Source organism: Camelina sativa, chromosome 3, assembly GCF_030686135.1.
Source record: "Camelina sativa cultivar CO46 ecotype springtype chromosome 3, ASM3068613v1".
In the NCBI taxonomy this organism is placed as follows: Eukaryota; Viridiplantae; Streptophyta; class Magnoliopsida; order Brassicales; family Brassicaceae; genus Camelina; species Camelina sativa.
In genome coordinates this window covers 13201700-13218820 of record NC_141882.1, presented here as the reverse complement: position 1 = coordinate 13218820, position 17121 = coordinate 13201700, and the positions used below count along the sequence as shown (strand labels likewise).

At 37.4% G+C, this 17121-nt stretch overlaps 2 protein-coding genes across 4 annotated transcripts; both read left to right on the top strand.

The window, feature by feature from the left end:
• Positions 1-41: 41 nt before the first annotated feature.
• LOC104777074 (uncharacterized) lies at positions 42-2053 on the top strand. Of its 3 annotated transcripts, none has more exons than XM_010501277.3 (5): positions 42-221; positions 529-618; positions 895-1052; positions 1317-1392; positions 1652-2053. In XM_010501277.3, exons 2-5 carry the CDS (start codon positions 531-533, stop codon positions 1831-1833), a joined length of 504 nt encoding a protein of 167 aa, XP_010499579.1. In that variant the 5' UTR covers positions 42-221; positions 529-530; the 3' UTR covers positions 1834-2053. The 3 variants fall into 3 exon arrangements, with proteins under 3 accessions (XP_010499579.1, XP_010499580.1, XP_010499581.1); XM_010501278.3 differs by having other exon boundaries at positions 53-403; XM_010501279.3 differs by having other exon boundaries at positions 68-175.
• A 3926-nt stretch (positions 2054-5979) lies between these two features.
• Positions 5980-7444, top strand: LOC104778957 (uncharacterized). The gene is made up of 4 exons (XM_010503359.2): positions 5980-6156; positions 6201-6443; positions 6523-6575; positions 6694-7444. The coding sequence occupies exons 1-4, from the start codon at positions 5980-5982 to the stop codon at positions 7442-7444; spliced, it is 1224 nt and encodes a 407-aa protein (XP_010501661.2).
• The last annotated feature ends 9677 nt before the right edge of the window (positions 7445-17121 follow it).

Genomic DNA, 17121 nt, shown 5'->3' with positions numbered 1-17121 from the left:
ATAAATAAATATAAATAAATAAAAAGCTTATTACTGTAAAAAAAATAAAACCGACTTTACAAAAAGAGAAATAAATAGATATTTTAGCGACCGCGTAGTGAATTGTTTCTGGGCAATTTACAAATCTTGCTTTAGAAGCCAACGTTTGTAATTGATTTTGTCGGATAAACCCTAGGAAAGTCTTTTTTTTTTTTTCCGTCTTCTTGCGTTTAATTCTTCAGGTGCGATTCACGAATCCAGATTTGGGTTTTATTTTTCTATGATCGAGAAACTTCGAGGAGACACCAAATCCCCAGATTTTTTGCATCTAGTTTTCTCTGCTTCTTCTTTACAGAAATAAAAATCTACGGACTTTGAAGCAAATTATTTTAGGGTTTTTCTCCTTTATCGAATTTTAAAGCTGGTGAATTGCATATATATATACATATGATTGTTGTTTAAAGCCTTGATTTCGAGTGTTTAATTTCTCGAGTGGTGTGATGAATGGTTAAAAGGTTTAATCTTTGGATTTGCTTCTTTCTTCTGCAGATATGGTTGTGATGAATCCCTCGTTGTGTGTTGGTACACAACCGCTTGTGTTCCTCCCTCCTCCTCGCCTGAATCATTTTTCCAGTAATGGTATATGTCTATCTATGTCTATGTCTATGTCTAATTTCAACAGATAAATTGGGGTTCATGTTTGCTTTTACTAGCACTTAGTTTATAATTGGTGGGCACTGATGAGGTTGAGTTTTGGAATTCTCATTGATAAAATTGAAGAAACGAGAGTTAATATTATTGATGTCTGAGAATTGAATCCTCACCTAGTGTCGTATCATTGATCCTTTCTTAGTCTGTTCTTCTAATTTTGAATGAAGTCTAAAGCTCTTGTTATACTCGTCCTCTGTGACACAGGAAACTTTCATAGGCGTTATCCTACGACAGTTTCTATGCAACGCCAACCGTGGAGCCAGAGAAAATTTCCTTCTGTCCAGGCAGTTGGAACGCGTGCAGTGCAACCTGTTGTCGTCTCCAAGAATAAAAGATCTGTCTTTATATGTAACTCTGCGCTGGTATGTTCTGTTCTCTCTGTTTTGTTACTTGCGAGTTAGTTCCATCTCTTTGCATTTACTGTTTCTATCTTAAGTTCCTGTGTTTGTAGTCTTTGGCTGTTGGGATAACTTATTGATTTGCATGTCATCATCATACACCATTTTGCTTATTTGATGAAGAAGATCCTTTTGCTCTTGTGGTCAATAGTTTATTTGTCCGGTATTATCTTACTAGGTGTCTCTTAATAGCCAGCTGTTTACGTATTCTGATTGATTTTGCTGCAGAATTCAAAATGCAGTCAAGGGCAAACACAGACAGTTACACGGCAATCACCAACGATCACACAAGCTCCTACTCATGGTAAATCATTGCATCCTTCTCCTTGTTAACTGTATTGATGTGCGTTTTCATGTTGAGGAAACTATTTTGTGTTTCAAGCAAACAAGAATGGCTTTAAACCATATGATCTGTCACGATTCTAGCAAATATTGAACTGTGTTTTAGAATTCATATTGTGGCTTGCTATGGTTCTTATTCTAGTTCCTAAAACCAAGATGGACTGGTCTGTTCTAGTTGGTACCTTCAGAACTTAACTTTTTAGCATTTGCGTAAATATCAGGAAAAGAGAAATCTCCAAAACTTGATGACGGTGGAAACGGGTTCCCGCCTCGGGATGATGGTGGTGGTGGTGGTGGCGGAGGTGGTGGAGGGAGCTCTTCAGGTGGATTCTTCCTTTTCGGGTTTCTTTTGTTCATGGGATACTTGAAAGATTTGGAGGGCGAACATGAAAACAACCATTAAAGGGGCGGGAAAACATGAATGCAGAACAGAAAAATCTCAAGACAAGTATTCTCCAAGAGAAATCGTGTATCTGAGACGATAGATTCTAGTACTAGCAATAGGCACAGATCTTATGTTTTCTCAGTTGTGTTATGAATCAGATTCTTGCTCATCTTACACAAATGTTCGAACTATGCAACCATTAATGACTTAAAATTTACTCCTCTTCTTTTGTTTAAAAGTTTGCCACCAGACTATTCTTTTTTTGGGAGATGCAGAGAAATAACAAATGAGTGACTAAAATTTTTACTCTTCTTCTTTTGTTCATTACCGGCAAGCAATTGCCAAAAGAACGCCACTTAAAAAACAATTATTTTGCTTAGTATATGCATCTGGGAAATAAAATCAAAGCGTTTTGCTGAGAGGTGCACCTCCGGTCTCACATCTCTTGTTTGCTGATGACAGTATCTTCTAGACCTGCGAATTCGGTTAGTTCGGTTTTTTCGGGTCGGGGTAATCGGTTTTCGGTTTTTTCTGAAATTTGAAAACTATTCCAAATAGAACCGATTTACTCGCCGGTTCGGTTCGGTTCGTTAACGGTTTCTTTGGTTATTACACTTCAGTTAGTTTGGTTATTGCAAACAAAAATAATCAACCAAAACAACAAATATTAAGTTCTAAAATACACTTACATCAAAAGTTTAACATCATAGAAACAAAGACATTAAGTTCCAAAAAACATGAGTACATATCCCTTGATCAGAATTTGTTCAAAAAACATATGACAAATGACAAGATACCAATGTTCACTAAAGTTTTTAAGAGATGCATTTGGTATGCTGTCATTGTTGAGGCAAAAGAATAGTTAGATAGAAAGGTTTTTGTTCAAAAGATTTAGAGAATAAGAGACAAGCCTTTATGCCCTGTTTCTCCTAATTTCCAACTTAAGAATCCACAGATGGCTGTCCATGAACCTGTGAAGCTGCATAACAAAAAAAAGAATGCAATTAGGAATAAGTCAAAAGAAAAATAAACAGATTAGATAAATGAATTACCTAATGACTCGTGGAACTCCATTTCTTCAAACATTTGAACCAAATTTGCTAGTTTGTCCTCATGAATGGTATTTCTCAGCCATTTTGAGTGCAAATTAAGGATTCTACCATGTGTGGTGACAAGCAACTTCGATAAGGGTCCAAAATACGACCGCTTGTGCTGAATGCAGACTCGGATGCCACCGATGACACTTGAATGGCAAGCACATCTCTTGCCAACTCTGCCAAGATTGGGAATTTAGAACTGTTCTTCCTCCACCATGATAAAACATTGTAATCCAATCCCAAATGATATTGGGTTCTTGGCACAGGTTTCTCCAGCAAGTACATGTCAAGCTCACTACTAGATTCTTCATATGCGGCATCCAAAATCATGTCAGAGTACAATGAATCCATCCTTTCATAACAATCATCATCGGACAAATCAAACATTGCACTTGTATCTACTGATTCTCCATGATCACTTCTGGCAGCAGTACTACTCTCACCTTGAGAAGGGGTTGAGCTAAGATTCGACGCATACTCCTCATATAGCTTCTTCATCACACTCTTAATTGATGATCTGAGATGAGTAGCTTCGACACTATCTTTCCCATAAATCTTGCCGAAGCAAATACTAGCAAATTGCATCTTGTTCCTCGGATCAAAGACCGAAGCAATGATCACTAGTGGATTCATGTTGACAAGACCATCCCAATACTTCTCAAACTTGGACCTTTGCTTTGGTCTTTAAGAGTGAATCAGAGTTGCAGCTTAGATTGATCAAGTTTCTCTCGATAATGACGATCTCATTTTAGGCAATAGAAGATGTCACTGATTTTGTTGCAGAAAAAGCTATGTGCAATTGAAAAAGATTCTCAAGAATTTAACTAACCTTTGCACTTCATCCCAATTAGAAAAATTTGGAGGACCAATACGTTTCTCCCCTTCAACTTCATCCTTGCCATTATCTTCTTTCTCTATGAAATACTCATTGTACAACTTATCTTCCAACAACATCTTCTCAAACGAAACTTTGAACTTGATTGCGGATGTGAGCATAAGATAGGTGGAGTTCCACCTAGTGGCAACATCAAGACACAAGCTTCCTCTACTGCAATTTCCAGTCTCAACCCTCAACAGAAAATATTTGAATCTATCACCTGAATACCTGCAATACTTGATTGCATTGCGGATTGCCATGATACTCGGATTTGCTTTAGCTAATCCATCTCTGAAAATCAAATTTAAAATGTGAGCACAACACCTCATGTGAAGATAATCCCCATGTCCAACTAATGCATCAGGTCCTCTCATCACCAAAGCATCTGTGAACAACCCTAAAGCTTTATCATTCGCTTTTGCATTATCAACTGTAACCGTGAAAACTTTCTCAATTCCCCATTCTTCGAGACATCCAATCAAGTGTGATGAAATGGTATCTCCTTTGTGATCGGTGACAGGCTTGAAGCTAATGATCCTCTTCTGCAATTTCCAATCTCGATCAATCCAATGATCTGTGACCACCATGTAACTACAAGAAGTGGTTGGAGCGACCCATATGTCGGTTATCATCGACACTCTCTGCTTTTGGTGACCAAACAACTCTTTCAAAGCAGCTTTCTCACTCAAAAACATCCCATAAGTATCAGAAGTGGCTGTCTTCCTGCAATGAACTGTGTACATGGGGAGATTGTTGCTGCAGAATCTCCTAAAACCTTCTGATTCCAAAAATGCAAAAGGTAGCTCATTAAGCACTATCATCTCATTCACAGATCTCCTAAACAGACCTTTATCATACTTCACTGCTGTCATAACTCCACTACTATCACTACCCAACACTTTCTGATTACCACTCTCCTCATGCTTCTTAAACAACTTGCACCTACTAAGGTGACCCTTCATGGCACTTGTTCCATTTCTTACAGTATCACACCCTATCTCTTGGCCACAATAGAGACAATTGCTGAGTGGAACATCCGAATCCCTCTGGACAAAATGTTGCCACACGACTGACCTTTGAGCTGGCTTTTTTCTTGCTTTGGCTGGCAAAGTAGAACTTGCTCTTGATCGTTTCCCTCCAACTGACGAGACTGGTGGACCATCGTCTCCTTCAATCTCTTCACCCAAATAATCATTGTTGTCTTGAAACGATTCTGAATCCATCTACAATTGGCAATACAACTTGAATTAGACACTTATCTACAAGTTTAATAAGCATCAGTTACAGAACATGTACAAATTATGAGATAAAGCTTCGAGACAAAAAAAACTTACAGTGAAGAACGATGATGAAGACTAGCACTCTAGCAGAGAAGAGAAGATCTAAACAGCTTAGATCGGAAAACACAGATGGGTTGATGCTTCAAACTTCGAACAGCTTGCGTCGCTCAGCCGCTTGAGAGAGAACGAAGAGATTAGGTTTAGTTGTTAATTAAGAATGTTTTAGCTTATATACTTAGGTTTAATAATCGGTTAACCGTCGGTTAACTACCTCTGAACCGAACCGAATGTAAAACCGAGCCTAAATTATTTCTATTTCGATCGGTTCGGTTCGGAATCGCAGGCCTAGTATCTTCTTCTCTAAGGAGAGGATGAAGAGCTTCATCAGCTGCTCAGTATCTTGGATGAATATAGTATAGCATCAGGACAACGAATTAATTACCAGAAATCGAGTATTTATTTTGGAAAACAAATTCCACAAGAGCGAAAAGAGACTATTAAAACTCTAATTGGTATTAATTCGGAAGGGGGTGAAGGTTTTTATCTGGGCTTACCAGAGGCTTTTGGAGGTTATAAGGTTACCATACTTGGATATCTTAAAGACAACCTCCAACAATAGGTCTCAGGCTAGCAAACAAACTTTCTTTCGTTTGGTGGTAAGGAGATTCTCTTGAAGGCGATTGCAATGGCCTTGCCTACTCACACTATGTCGTGTTTTAAACTCCCAAAGAAAGTAAGTCAACAGTTAGTTTCGGTTATGGCTGACTTCTGGTGGAGAAATAAACATGATTTAAAGGGCATGCATTGGAAAGCTTAGGAACATCTCAGTAAGTCTAAACAGGAAGGAGGGCTGGGGTTTAAGGATGTAGAAGCCTACAATATTGCCCTACTTGGGAAACAACTATGGAAGATGCTGACTAGCCCTAACATGCTTATGGCAAGAGTCTTTAAAAGCCGGTACTTTCACAATTCGAATCCTCTATTGGCAAAACTTGGATCCCGACCTTCTTTTGCTTGGCGCAACATCTATCAAGCACAAGAGTTAATAAATCAGGGAGCACGAGCTATCATTGGTAATGGTGACTTGGTAGATCTCTGGCAGCATCATTGGCTCCATTCTAAACCTGCTAGGAGTCTCAATCAGATAATATTATCCTTCCAGATTTGCGCACTGTTGCCTCATCCTTACTGAAGGTCAAAGACCTTATGGAGGAGACTAGAAGGGATTGGAGACATGATCTTTTGGAAACTTTCTTTTCTCTGGAAGATAGAAATCTGATTGAGGATATAAGACATGGTGGTAGTAATAAACGGGATGGCTTTGCGTGGGATTATGCTAGGATAGGACACTACTCAGTAAAGTCAGGCTATTGGGTACAAACCCAAATCATCAATACCCGAAAAGGTCCTCAAGAAGTGACTCAACCAAGCCTAAATCCTATTTTTTGACTAGTGTGGAAAGCAAAAGCAAGATCCAGCACTATCTTTGGCGATGTCTGTCCAATTGTATCTCGATGACAAAAAATCTATCTCATCGTCACCTCTCTAAAGATGATTATTGTTCGAAATGTCCCCATGGAGAAGAAATGATAAATCATCTCTTAATTAAATGTACTTCTGCCAGCCAGATTTGGGCTCTATCTCCATTCCCGGCACCTCCAGGAGGAAGTTGGACTGATTCTATATATGCAAACATGTATCATGTCCTGAATGTCGCCTCTCTCTATCCACATCGGGAGGACTTGGATAGAGTAGTTCCTTGGATATTATGGAGATTAATGAACTGCAGGAATGACTATGTCTTTAATGGAAAGGATTTTAATGCCCATGATACAGTGGAAAAGGCATTGGAGGATGCTGATGAATGGAATCAGAGGAATGAATCAGAGCACTCAACCAATGAACATCCTCTGCCGAGACGGACTGAAGACGCAAAATGGGAACCTCCTCCAAAGGATTGGGTCAAATGTAATACTGATGGAACATGGAGTAGAGCGGGAACCATAAGCGGTACGGGTTGGGTGTTACGGAATGAGTATGGTGATGGCCTTTGGGTGGGCGCTCAGGCAATTCGTTGTGCTATATCAGTGATGGAAGTGGAGCTGGAAGCAATGAGGGCCGCAATAAGTTCAATGCTCCGTCTGAACTATGGGAGAGTCATTTTTGAATCAGATTCTTTGGGAATGGTTAATCTACTAAATAGTGAGGAGATTTGGCCAATATCTGCTCCATTACTCCAGGACATAAAGAGTTTGCTCCCTTCCTTCCAAGCGTTCCAGATGGTGTATATGCCAAGAGTGTGCAATAATGTGGCAGATCGAATAGCGAAGGAATCTCTTTCTTTAGGGAACTATGATCCTAGTTATATTCGATAATGCCATTATGTGTTAAGCAGCTTGTATTGTTGGAAAAACAGAGTGTAACTTGATTGGTGAATGAAAGTTGTTGTTGAACCAAAAGAAAAAAAATCAAAGCGTTTTGAGTCACCGATTCTATTCGTATCTCTTTGATTTTCTCGTCCATCTCCGGTTCTCTCGTACCTCACGTACGATCCGCCCATGGTCCCTGGGTACATCGACCATTTGGCTGGTACGCGGCCATTCCGTTCCTATGGTCCATTTTACATCTTTCTCACCATTTTCCACGACCATCTTCCTCTTTAGCCCTCTTTTAGACTTTTCACCATCGTCCTTGACCATCCATCGTCCAATTTTCCGGATAACTTGACGACTCACGTCTGTTCTTTGGTTCTTGACCGTTGCTCGACTTGGTAATTTTTTCACAAGTCACGTGAGTCATTCCTTGTAATTTTATTTTCTCCACGTCCTTCAGACACGTTTCTCTGTCCGTCCGCACTTCTTGATACGGATCACTACAGTTACGGTAAGTGGTACGATGAGGTACGCTAGCGATAGCGACAGTGGTATGAGGATGGTGCGTACGTGGAACGAAGATGGTACGTACGGTGATAGGTGGTACGTCAGTCCACGATGGACGGTACAGGATTAACACAGTATCATGCACGATGGGTGGTACGGATACTGATCGAGGATGGACGACAAGGTCTTGGAGTACAACAACACTTGACACAATGGATTGGCGGAGCAGTCTTTCCGCGGCTGTGTGACTAAGGAACAATAAAGGGTGGTTCTTTATGAGGAACTTGCATGGATGCGTTCGGGACAGGAGAGTGGCTAGATCAAATGGACCGCGGTACGGTTAGATGATACATGCGATCCAGAGGCTACAAAATTATAAGGTACGCAACAAGGTAAGATGTGTTCTTATCATTGTGGATAGGTGTTTAAATGGGTTAAATCATGATAAGCTCCAGTTTATGCGCGAATAAGTATATTTTAGAGGGAAGTTGAATCGTCGCCCAAATTTTTATACTCTGGTAAGACCTTATCACCACTCGGCTGATGGTCGAGGGTTTAGATTTCGGGTTGGGGTGTTTTAACATTATTCATCTACATATGTCTATATGTCCACGTAAGTTATTGAGATAACACGTATGAAGCTCTCGGTTATTGAGATGGCAATAGTGTCAACAATTTTTACAAGAGAGACGCACGACTCATCATCATTGACTATTTTAAGAGATCGTTTATGAACAAAATTAAGACAATAGTACTGAATTGTTTGGGAGAGTAACTGTATAGCAAACTGTAGTGTAATATGCCGATGCCTTTGTAATATAGTATACTTTTATCGTCACTGATTTAGGTGAAAGTGCATATTCCGGATCACAACTCTGGATAAGGCAGAACGTTGTGAAAAGTATCAGAGGTTTGATTTGTTGACGTGGCATGAGACGATGATGTGGCGGAAGCTTGTTGGACGAGGTGACGAGTCGCACGATATGGAAGGATGAGCAAGCTTGGCATACTCGAAGATATGTAGAAGATTGAGAGAATATTTTACAAAGGAGATGAAGAAGTAATATTCTTGGGGATCAAGAATATTTTCTTTTTGTTAGGATGCATAAAGATTTGGTTAGAGATCTTTGATGCAAGTATAAATAGACTAGGACTAGCCACAAAAAGAGATAGCACTCGTGCAGATAAAGTTGTGAGATTTGTAACCTTCTAGCAATCACAAAAATGCTTAGAAGGTGAGGGTGTTTATTTCTCTTAGATTTATACAGGGTGTTGTGTTATATAGATAGGAGAAGGAGTTTAGTTTCAAGTCTTGTAAGAAAATTATTTCTTTATAAGATTGAATAAGATGCATTTGTTTGGCACATTTCCAAGCGGTGTATCTTTTGTGTGTATCTATACCCTAACATTAGTGATTTATATAGCACATCAATGTTAGAGCTATATTAACGTCACGCTATTAATAGTTACTAGCTACCCTTTGGAAAACGTTTTTGTTGATTCCAGTAGTTGGGGTTTGAGGAAGAAAAACAACGACAAAGAGTTTTGTTTTTGTTCTTTATCTTTTTTTTTTTTTCTTTTGTTACATCAGTATTTGGGTCTGATCTTCTAATTAGACCTTTTATCTGTTTTGAAGAATATACCTTATTGTTTGTTAATGAAACAAATAATCACAACTAACCTTTTTGGAAATTATTTTTTGTAATAAATATAATAAATGTAGTTAGAAATATATATTACAAAACAACAATTTTTACCCAACCAAAAAGAAGATTGGAATCCAAAAAAAATTGAGTTATGGCAAAATAAAGCAAAATTATAAATAATACTAATTGTAGTTAATCAATTAATTAATTATACATATAAAAATTTCAAAAATAATTATGTTTTTTACGCTCGCCAAACTATCAACTGATTCGATATCATCAATTTGACTATTTAGTGCAACTAACTTTTTTACTGGACTAAATGTTATACTATTTATATACGTGTATTAGATAGACTGCATATAACTATAATTTACTCCAGTTTTAATTCATAATATAATTTCATAACACATTCAAAATACATACTACTCACTATCAACAACGACAAGTATCCAATCCATTGTAATCAGAAATATTCTTCTGCGCTATAATGTGTAAGGAGTAACACATCCTGTCCGGTCCAAAAACAAATCAAGATGGGCCTTTTACTGCAATTTGCCAACTTACTTTGGTTACTAACGGTAACAAAGGAGAAAAGTTTTATGCTCTCTGTCCTTTGTTTCGTACGGTCAAGACCCTACAAACACCTCACACTATAATCCAAATGCATAATCGATATGCTGCTCTTGTGTCACCAATCTCGTGCTTTTGATAATGACACTTGTCAGAGATCAACTTTATTGTTACAATCATTAGGTTATCATGTGTTCTATTATAAATAGACACATTATGTAATTTGAGAAGAAGCAAGAATGAAAATATATTTTTGAGCAGCTTCCTCTGTTTCTTTACTCTTGCTTTCAAAAAGGAGACTATTTTATTTTATTGTGGATAAGCATTCAGACGGTGCCGAGGTATGAATTGAAAAAAAGGTAAACAAAGGAATGACACATGGAGAGAAGAGAAGAACTAGGAGGAATATAGATAATGCCCAAGCTTATCCAAAAATGTGTGAGAGGAAAGGTTGGAGTTTGGTCTCAGTTTCTTTTTCAAATAGTTAAACTACTTGGAAGCTGTCGTTTCCTTTGACTTTGGTTTTTCTGTTCTTCGAGTTCTATTTATTATCATCTCACCGATTTATTTGTTATACATGATATAGATAAATTTTTGATTGAATAAGACTGCCAATGTATGAGAGAATTCACCGAATCTGTTGTAAGTGCATGCACTATATATATATATACATATATTTTTGAAACTTGTTTTGCATTAAATTAAACATGCACTATGTTTTGATATGGATGTTTTCTGTTATTTTATCGGTAAACTTAAGGATACAAACGGTTGGAGTGGAGACTGACCATTTCTTCGGTCATAAATTAGACAAGTGGATTATATCGAACAAATGAATATGCTCTCTGATATAACAAATTAGTGGTCCATAACCTTTCCGTTTCTTATTTTTTTTCTATGTTAAAAGTTGTTATTTTATTTAAACAACTACTTATAATTTAATTGGTATTATTTTCAATCCATTTTACAACCACTAATCAAAGCCATCGTCCAACTGCTTTTAACCAAAAACATTTTTGACAGCTTCCTGAATAATCACCAATATGTTTAAGTTTATAGATTTGGTTGTTTTCTCAGTATAATAGACTCATATAACAGTCATATCTGTGATAAAACATTTGTCATCTCCTAAATACTAATAGTAATAGTAATATTATTCACTATATTTATCCTCCCTCCTTTAGGAGAATAAAATGTTTACAACTGTAGTACTAAATTCGAGACGTTAGTCATACAGTATACTAAAACAAACCCTTTTTAGAATTATATGTCACAAATACACTCTTTATTTAGCTATACTGTTTTGGTTACTGTATCATAACACCCATTACTATTAGTGTACGTTTTAAACTAGTAAAGACATGTAAATTAGGCAAAGAAGTCCGTACATTGTTTGCTTATCAATGTATCGCTCCTTGGATGCTTCCTCGTTCTTTAACTTTGAATTCAAATAATTCCATAAATAAAAAAAATTCATCCCTTGAGGGAAAAAATAAATTTTAGTGCTATATAAAAGAATATATCTCATCCACGTATAGTATATTTGATTAGTGATAGTCTCAAGATTTATTCCTAGATACCAATGATACCTTCTTTTTATGTACACCACCAATATGATATGATCATATGAAACAAGCAACCATCGACCGGTCCATATTTGATTATACAGATGCATTAACACTATTATAAATATGATCACATACAAATAATGAAATACATATCTAAAAAAGGATAATTTTACTACTAGTAAATATCACAATTTCAGTATTTGGAGTAGTTTAGAAAGAATCCTACGACGTGTACAAACAATTATAAAAAAAATCATATGCATAAATGTAAACATTTACGATTTTTCCTAGTTCGTATATGTTGCTGAAAAGATGTAAACTTACTAAATGTTGCTGATGTGTTTTCAAAAATGTAAAATTTTGAATATTCTCTAGTTTATGTTCCTTCGTGAAAAAATGTAAAATTACCAAATGTTACCGATGTGTTTTGCAAAAATGTAAAATTTTGAATATTCCCTAGTTTATGCTCCTTAGTGACAAAATGTAAACTTTTTTTTTTTTTTTGACAAAATGTAAACTTAGCAAATGTTACCGATGTGTTTGCAAAAATGTAAAGCTAATGTGTTTGCAAAAATGTAAAACTAATATCACACATGCATATATTATATATATAAGTACTATATGTGACACAATTTTTGAAAGAAGAAAACAAAGATTGGAGATTGGTGGTGTGGTAAAGAAAGATGAACTGGGTTGTAGCAACAGAATACATCGGCATCGGTACGGGCATTTGCATCGTGATTATTGCTTCGTACTTGTATGGCGATTGGTTGCAGAAAAAAATATGTCCATGTTGTCGTCATAACGATGATGAATCTACTGCGGAACTAGTATTCTTATTTTACTATGTTCAGCGGTTATTTGTTACTTTTCTTTTTATATTATCTATAAAATAGCAGATCGATATGTTTTGCAATATTGTAACGTTGTTCTATTTATATTAATTGCATTGATATTTATTATTCATATTGATTTTTTGTTTTTTCCTTTGAGTTCAGTATTCAAAATTACCGATTTGTTTATTATATTTAATTGATAAATTTTGAACCTGCCCTTATTAATTACTTACTTTGTTGAACATTTGTGTGTCATCTATGGATAATAGAAAGAAAAAAGAAGAAGAGTTACGCGAAAAGTATTCATAACTTCTTGAACAATGGATATAGTACAGGATGGGTTTTGTATAAATATAAATCAAAAGGAGATGGTGTTACATGTAAGAATTCCTTTCACGTTTAAGTTTAAAAAGAGAAGTTTATTTCGCCTTTATAACAAAATAGTCTTTCTCCTTAATTCTTTCCCAAACGTTATTTGTATAAAAAATAAAAACAGTGACATCTTATATTCCGCTAGAAAGAATGAAATGAAAAACTCTTAATGGTTTAAAAAAAAATTAATAACATGTGGCAGAGAAAAAAAAAAGAACAATTTGCTTGTTGTTTGATTAAAAATAAAAAATAAAAAAGCAAACAAATTTTAGTGTTGTTGTTGTAAATTATAACTACCAAACACTTATATGTGTTTATAATACTATGAAAATAAAATGGAAAGAGAACAGAGAATAATAAAGAAAAAGAAGGAGGAGAAGCACAAGAGTGAGAGACACTTTCTTTGATCAAAGACAACTTATACAACTTATATATATCATTCTTCTTACAACATTTTATTTATAGTGAACTCCAAAAAACATGAGTCACACACTTATACACTTGGTAATGACAAGTGGTGAACTACAAAAGACAAGTGGTGTGTTGTGTAATATTACATAAACAAGTGTCATGACATATGTTTTGTGATGGATTAATCACATTTGTATTTTATAACAAGTCTCGTGTTTACATTGACGCAGTTGGAAAAATATCAACGTACACTACTTGTGATCAATATCAAACTGTGTGTTTCCTTATGAAATAGTTTGTAGAAAGCATGTGTATTCATGTAGATGTAGAGTTGTATATATACAAGTAGAGATAGAGATAGAGCTAAATCCTAATGTGATAAGGACTAGAGAAGCTAAGAAGATAAGTAGGAGAAAGATATAGCATTATCTAAATCTATGTAGTAGTTATCTTGATACTCTCCCGCAAGCTGAAAGTGTGAGATTGCGAATACCCAGCTTGGAAAGCAGATCAGCAAACTGTGGTCCATGTAGTGGTTTGGTCAGAATGTCGGCAAGCTGAGTCTTGGAGGAAACGTGTTCCAGCTCGATGAGCTTGTCGTGAACGGCATCACCAACTTGATGGCAATCAGACTCAATGTGTTTTGTCCTTTCGTGAAAGACCGGATTAGTGGCGATGTAAATGGCCGACTGGATATCACAAAATAAGCGCATAGGACCAGGATATGAGACACAAAGAGATTCAGTGATCTCCTTAAACCACTTAAGCTCACAAAGTGTATCAAACATTGCACGATATTCTGCTTCAGCAGACGAACGAGAGACTGTTTTATGTTTCTTCGTTTTCCAATGTATCGGAGAGTCACCAACAAAAACAATGTAGGCACTGAGTGAACGGCGAGTGAGGGGACAAGCAGAGTAGTCGGAGTCACAAAAGGCAGAGACACAAAGATTCGGACTAGAACTCAGTAGAATTCCCTGACCAGGACAGCCTTTTAGGTAACGAACGACATGAAGAGCAGCTTCCCAATGTGCCTGTAGCGGTTTATGCATAAAAGAAGCCAGCAGCTGAATAATGTAACCAAGTTCAGGACGAGTGTTAGCCAGATAGATAAGGTGACCGACAAGACGACAGTACCGAGGAACATCAACAGATGGACCTTTAGCAAGAGCAAGACCATGATTCGGCTTGACCAGAGTTGGAGCTGGCTTGCAGCCTAGGAGACCAGCTTCAGCAATAATACCCATAGCATATTTGCGTTGTGAAAGAAAGAAACCAGCGTCACTCCTGGCAACCTCAATGCCAAGAAAATATTTAAGTTTACCGAGATCTTTCATATGAAAACACTTATGAAGATAATCCTTAAACTCCTGGAGAGCCTTAGTGTTGTTGCATGCAATGACAAAATCATCAACGTATACCAGAATGTGAATGCAGACGGAGTCCCGGACCTTGGAAAACAGAGAGTAATCCGCATATTTTTGAGAGAAACCGAAGTCGCGGAGAGCCGTGGCAAGCTTAGAGAACCAGCAACGCGGAAATTGATGAAGGCCGTACAAAGATTTCTTGAGACGACACATGTTGGATCAGAACATGGATAACCTTGAGGGAGTTTCATGTAAACTTCCTCTGTGAGATCACCATGAAGAAAAGTATTGTGGACATCCATCTGATGAACCTCCCAATTCTTTGCAGCATCAAGTCGAAGAAGAAAACGAACCGTCTTGAGCATGATAACATGAGCAAACGTTTCTTTGAAATCGACACCCTCTTGTTGATTGTTTCCAAGAACCACCAAACGAGCCTTATGACGTTCCAAAGAACCATTCGAACGAAACTTGTTCTTATAAATCCATTTGTTGCCAAGTGCTTTCTTACCAGGACGAAGAGTCGTAATATTCCAAGTGTGACTTATGTCGAGAGCATTGATCTCGTTGGATATAGCATCACATCAAACCTTTACTTTTGCGGCATCTTTGTAGAACTTTGGCTCATCCGAAAGTAAGACAGCTGCCATGAACAACCGATGCGATGGAGAAAAATGAGAGTCAGAGTCAAAGTCAGCTATAGGATAAGGAGTCGTACCTGAGACCCTTAGCGAAGAACCAAGATCAGAAGAGGTGAGTAGCGGGACGAGTTTATTATTTAAAAGAGTAGAATGAGCCACATATTCACGTAACAGAACAGAGGGCAGTTTGCGATGATGTCCTTTACCAAGGATTTCAGGTAGACCCGGAGAAGAAGCAGTCGGAGTAGGTGGAGAGGATGGTGCAGGAGGTGAAGATGGAGACGGAGAACCAGGTGCAGGAATATGCGGCGAAGATGTATCTGGTGTAGAGATTGTCGAAGATGAACCAGGAAGTAACCAATCATTGATCGTTGGATCACAAGAGTTCATTGGGGGCGTAACATAGTCAGGATCATCAACACCAGGGAACACATCCTCTGAGAAGATAACATCTCTACTAGAGAAAAACTCATTGTTGTGAATGTCGTAGAGATGCCAAGCCTTCTTACCGTAAGGATAACCAACGAAAATGCACTGCCAGCTTCGGTCTCCAAACTTATCTTTATATCGGGAGCGACGGTGTGAAAAACAAAGGCAACCAAAGACGCGGAGTTGAGTATAATCAGGTGGAGTGTTGAATAAGACTTCATAAGGTGATTTTCCCTGAAGGACTTGAGTAGGAGTGTAGGTGCAGAGTTGTATTTATACAAGTAGAGATAGAGATAGAGCTAAATACTAATGTGATAAGGACTAGAGAAGCTAAGAAGATAAGTAGGAGAAAGATATAACATTATCTAAATCTATGTAGTAGTTATCTTGATACCTTAATTTTTGACGTGGAATAATATGATCATCGCGCGTCGACATAATCCGAGAACTTCAGCATCGCCATAGCTTTCGACGAAGGGTGTCCTAATAGGAAATGCCAAACATCAAGTGGTTGCTTGTCAATGTTTGAGCCATTGCCGCCGTTGCCAATCAGCGAAAGAAATAGAGTCCATTCATCTGTTCACCTGCCCCAATCAGCGTCTGTGTGATGTAGTCCTGAACAACACAAAGCTTATCAGACAATTGGAAGATACATCCCCTATTGATAGTAAGATTTTCACCCAGGGTATCAATTCCCTATGCAGTTGTAGTACAAATGGTTATCAATCCAAATGGTTGTTATGCTAGCAGATTGGATATGATCAGAACTATTCAAGTCAAGCCAAACAATAGTTGGGGTTGATCTAACAATCCTAAAATAAACCAAAAGAAAGCAAAAGAACAAGAACCACACGACATAAGCACTCAATGCAAGCATTCGATTACAGGATTGGGTGGGGTGATCGAGTAAACAAGATGAACAAGAACAGCTCGAAGGTATACTCGAAGCAGGTGATCGTGTATCTGTTCGGGTAAGGGATCGAGTGATGAATTAAAATGTAAACAATCTAAATACGAAAGCTCCTAAGGATGGGGTACTCGACTCCTAAGTGTTCCTAACCAGTACGGATGTCCTACATGCCTCAAGCAGATATTCCCTAGACAATGAATCTCTAAAATCTTGTTAAAACACTCTCGTGATAGAAACAATCAACCTTGGTCACTCCCCTACCCAACTCTCGTTGGAGAAACATGACCAAGCAGGAAGTACAAACCGATTCATTATTGTCAATAAACCCCTTACTCATCTAATCTCTTAGGCTAAGTGAGTAAATCTCTAGCATTGATTGATTCAAGCATTTCATCTACACCTCTCGATGGTAAAACACCA

Bases quoted from the DNA above. Each gene is read 5' to 3' on its own strand.
- LOC104777074 (XM_010501277.3), top strand. From the start codon at position 531: ATGGTTGTGATGAATCCCTCGTTGTGTGTTGGTACACAACCGCTTGTG. The intron at 1,053-1,316 runs GTATGTTCTGTT...ATTTTGCTGCAG, and splicing joins TTATATGTAACTCTGCGCTG to AATTCAAAATGCAGTCAAGG. The intron at 1,393-1,651 runs GTAAATCATTGC...CGTAAATATCAG, and splicing joins CACACAAGCTCCTACTCATG to GAAAAGAGAAATCTCCAAAA.
- LOC104778957 (XM_010503359.2), top strand. From the start codon at position 5,980: ATGCTGACTAGCCCTAACATGCTTATGGCAAGAGTCTTTAAAAGCCGG. The intron at 6,444-6,522 runs GTACAAACCCAA...TTTTTTGACTAG, and splicing joins CAGTAAAGTCAGGCTATTGG to TGTGGAAAGCAAAAGCAAGA. The intron at 6,576-6,693 runs GTATCTCGATGA...TACTTCTGCCAG, and splicing joins TTGGCGATGTCTGTCCAATT to CCAGATTTGGGCTCTATCTC.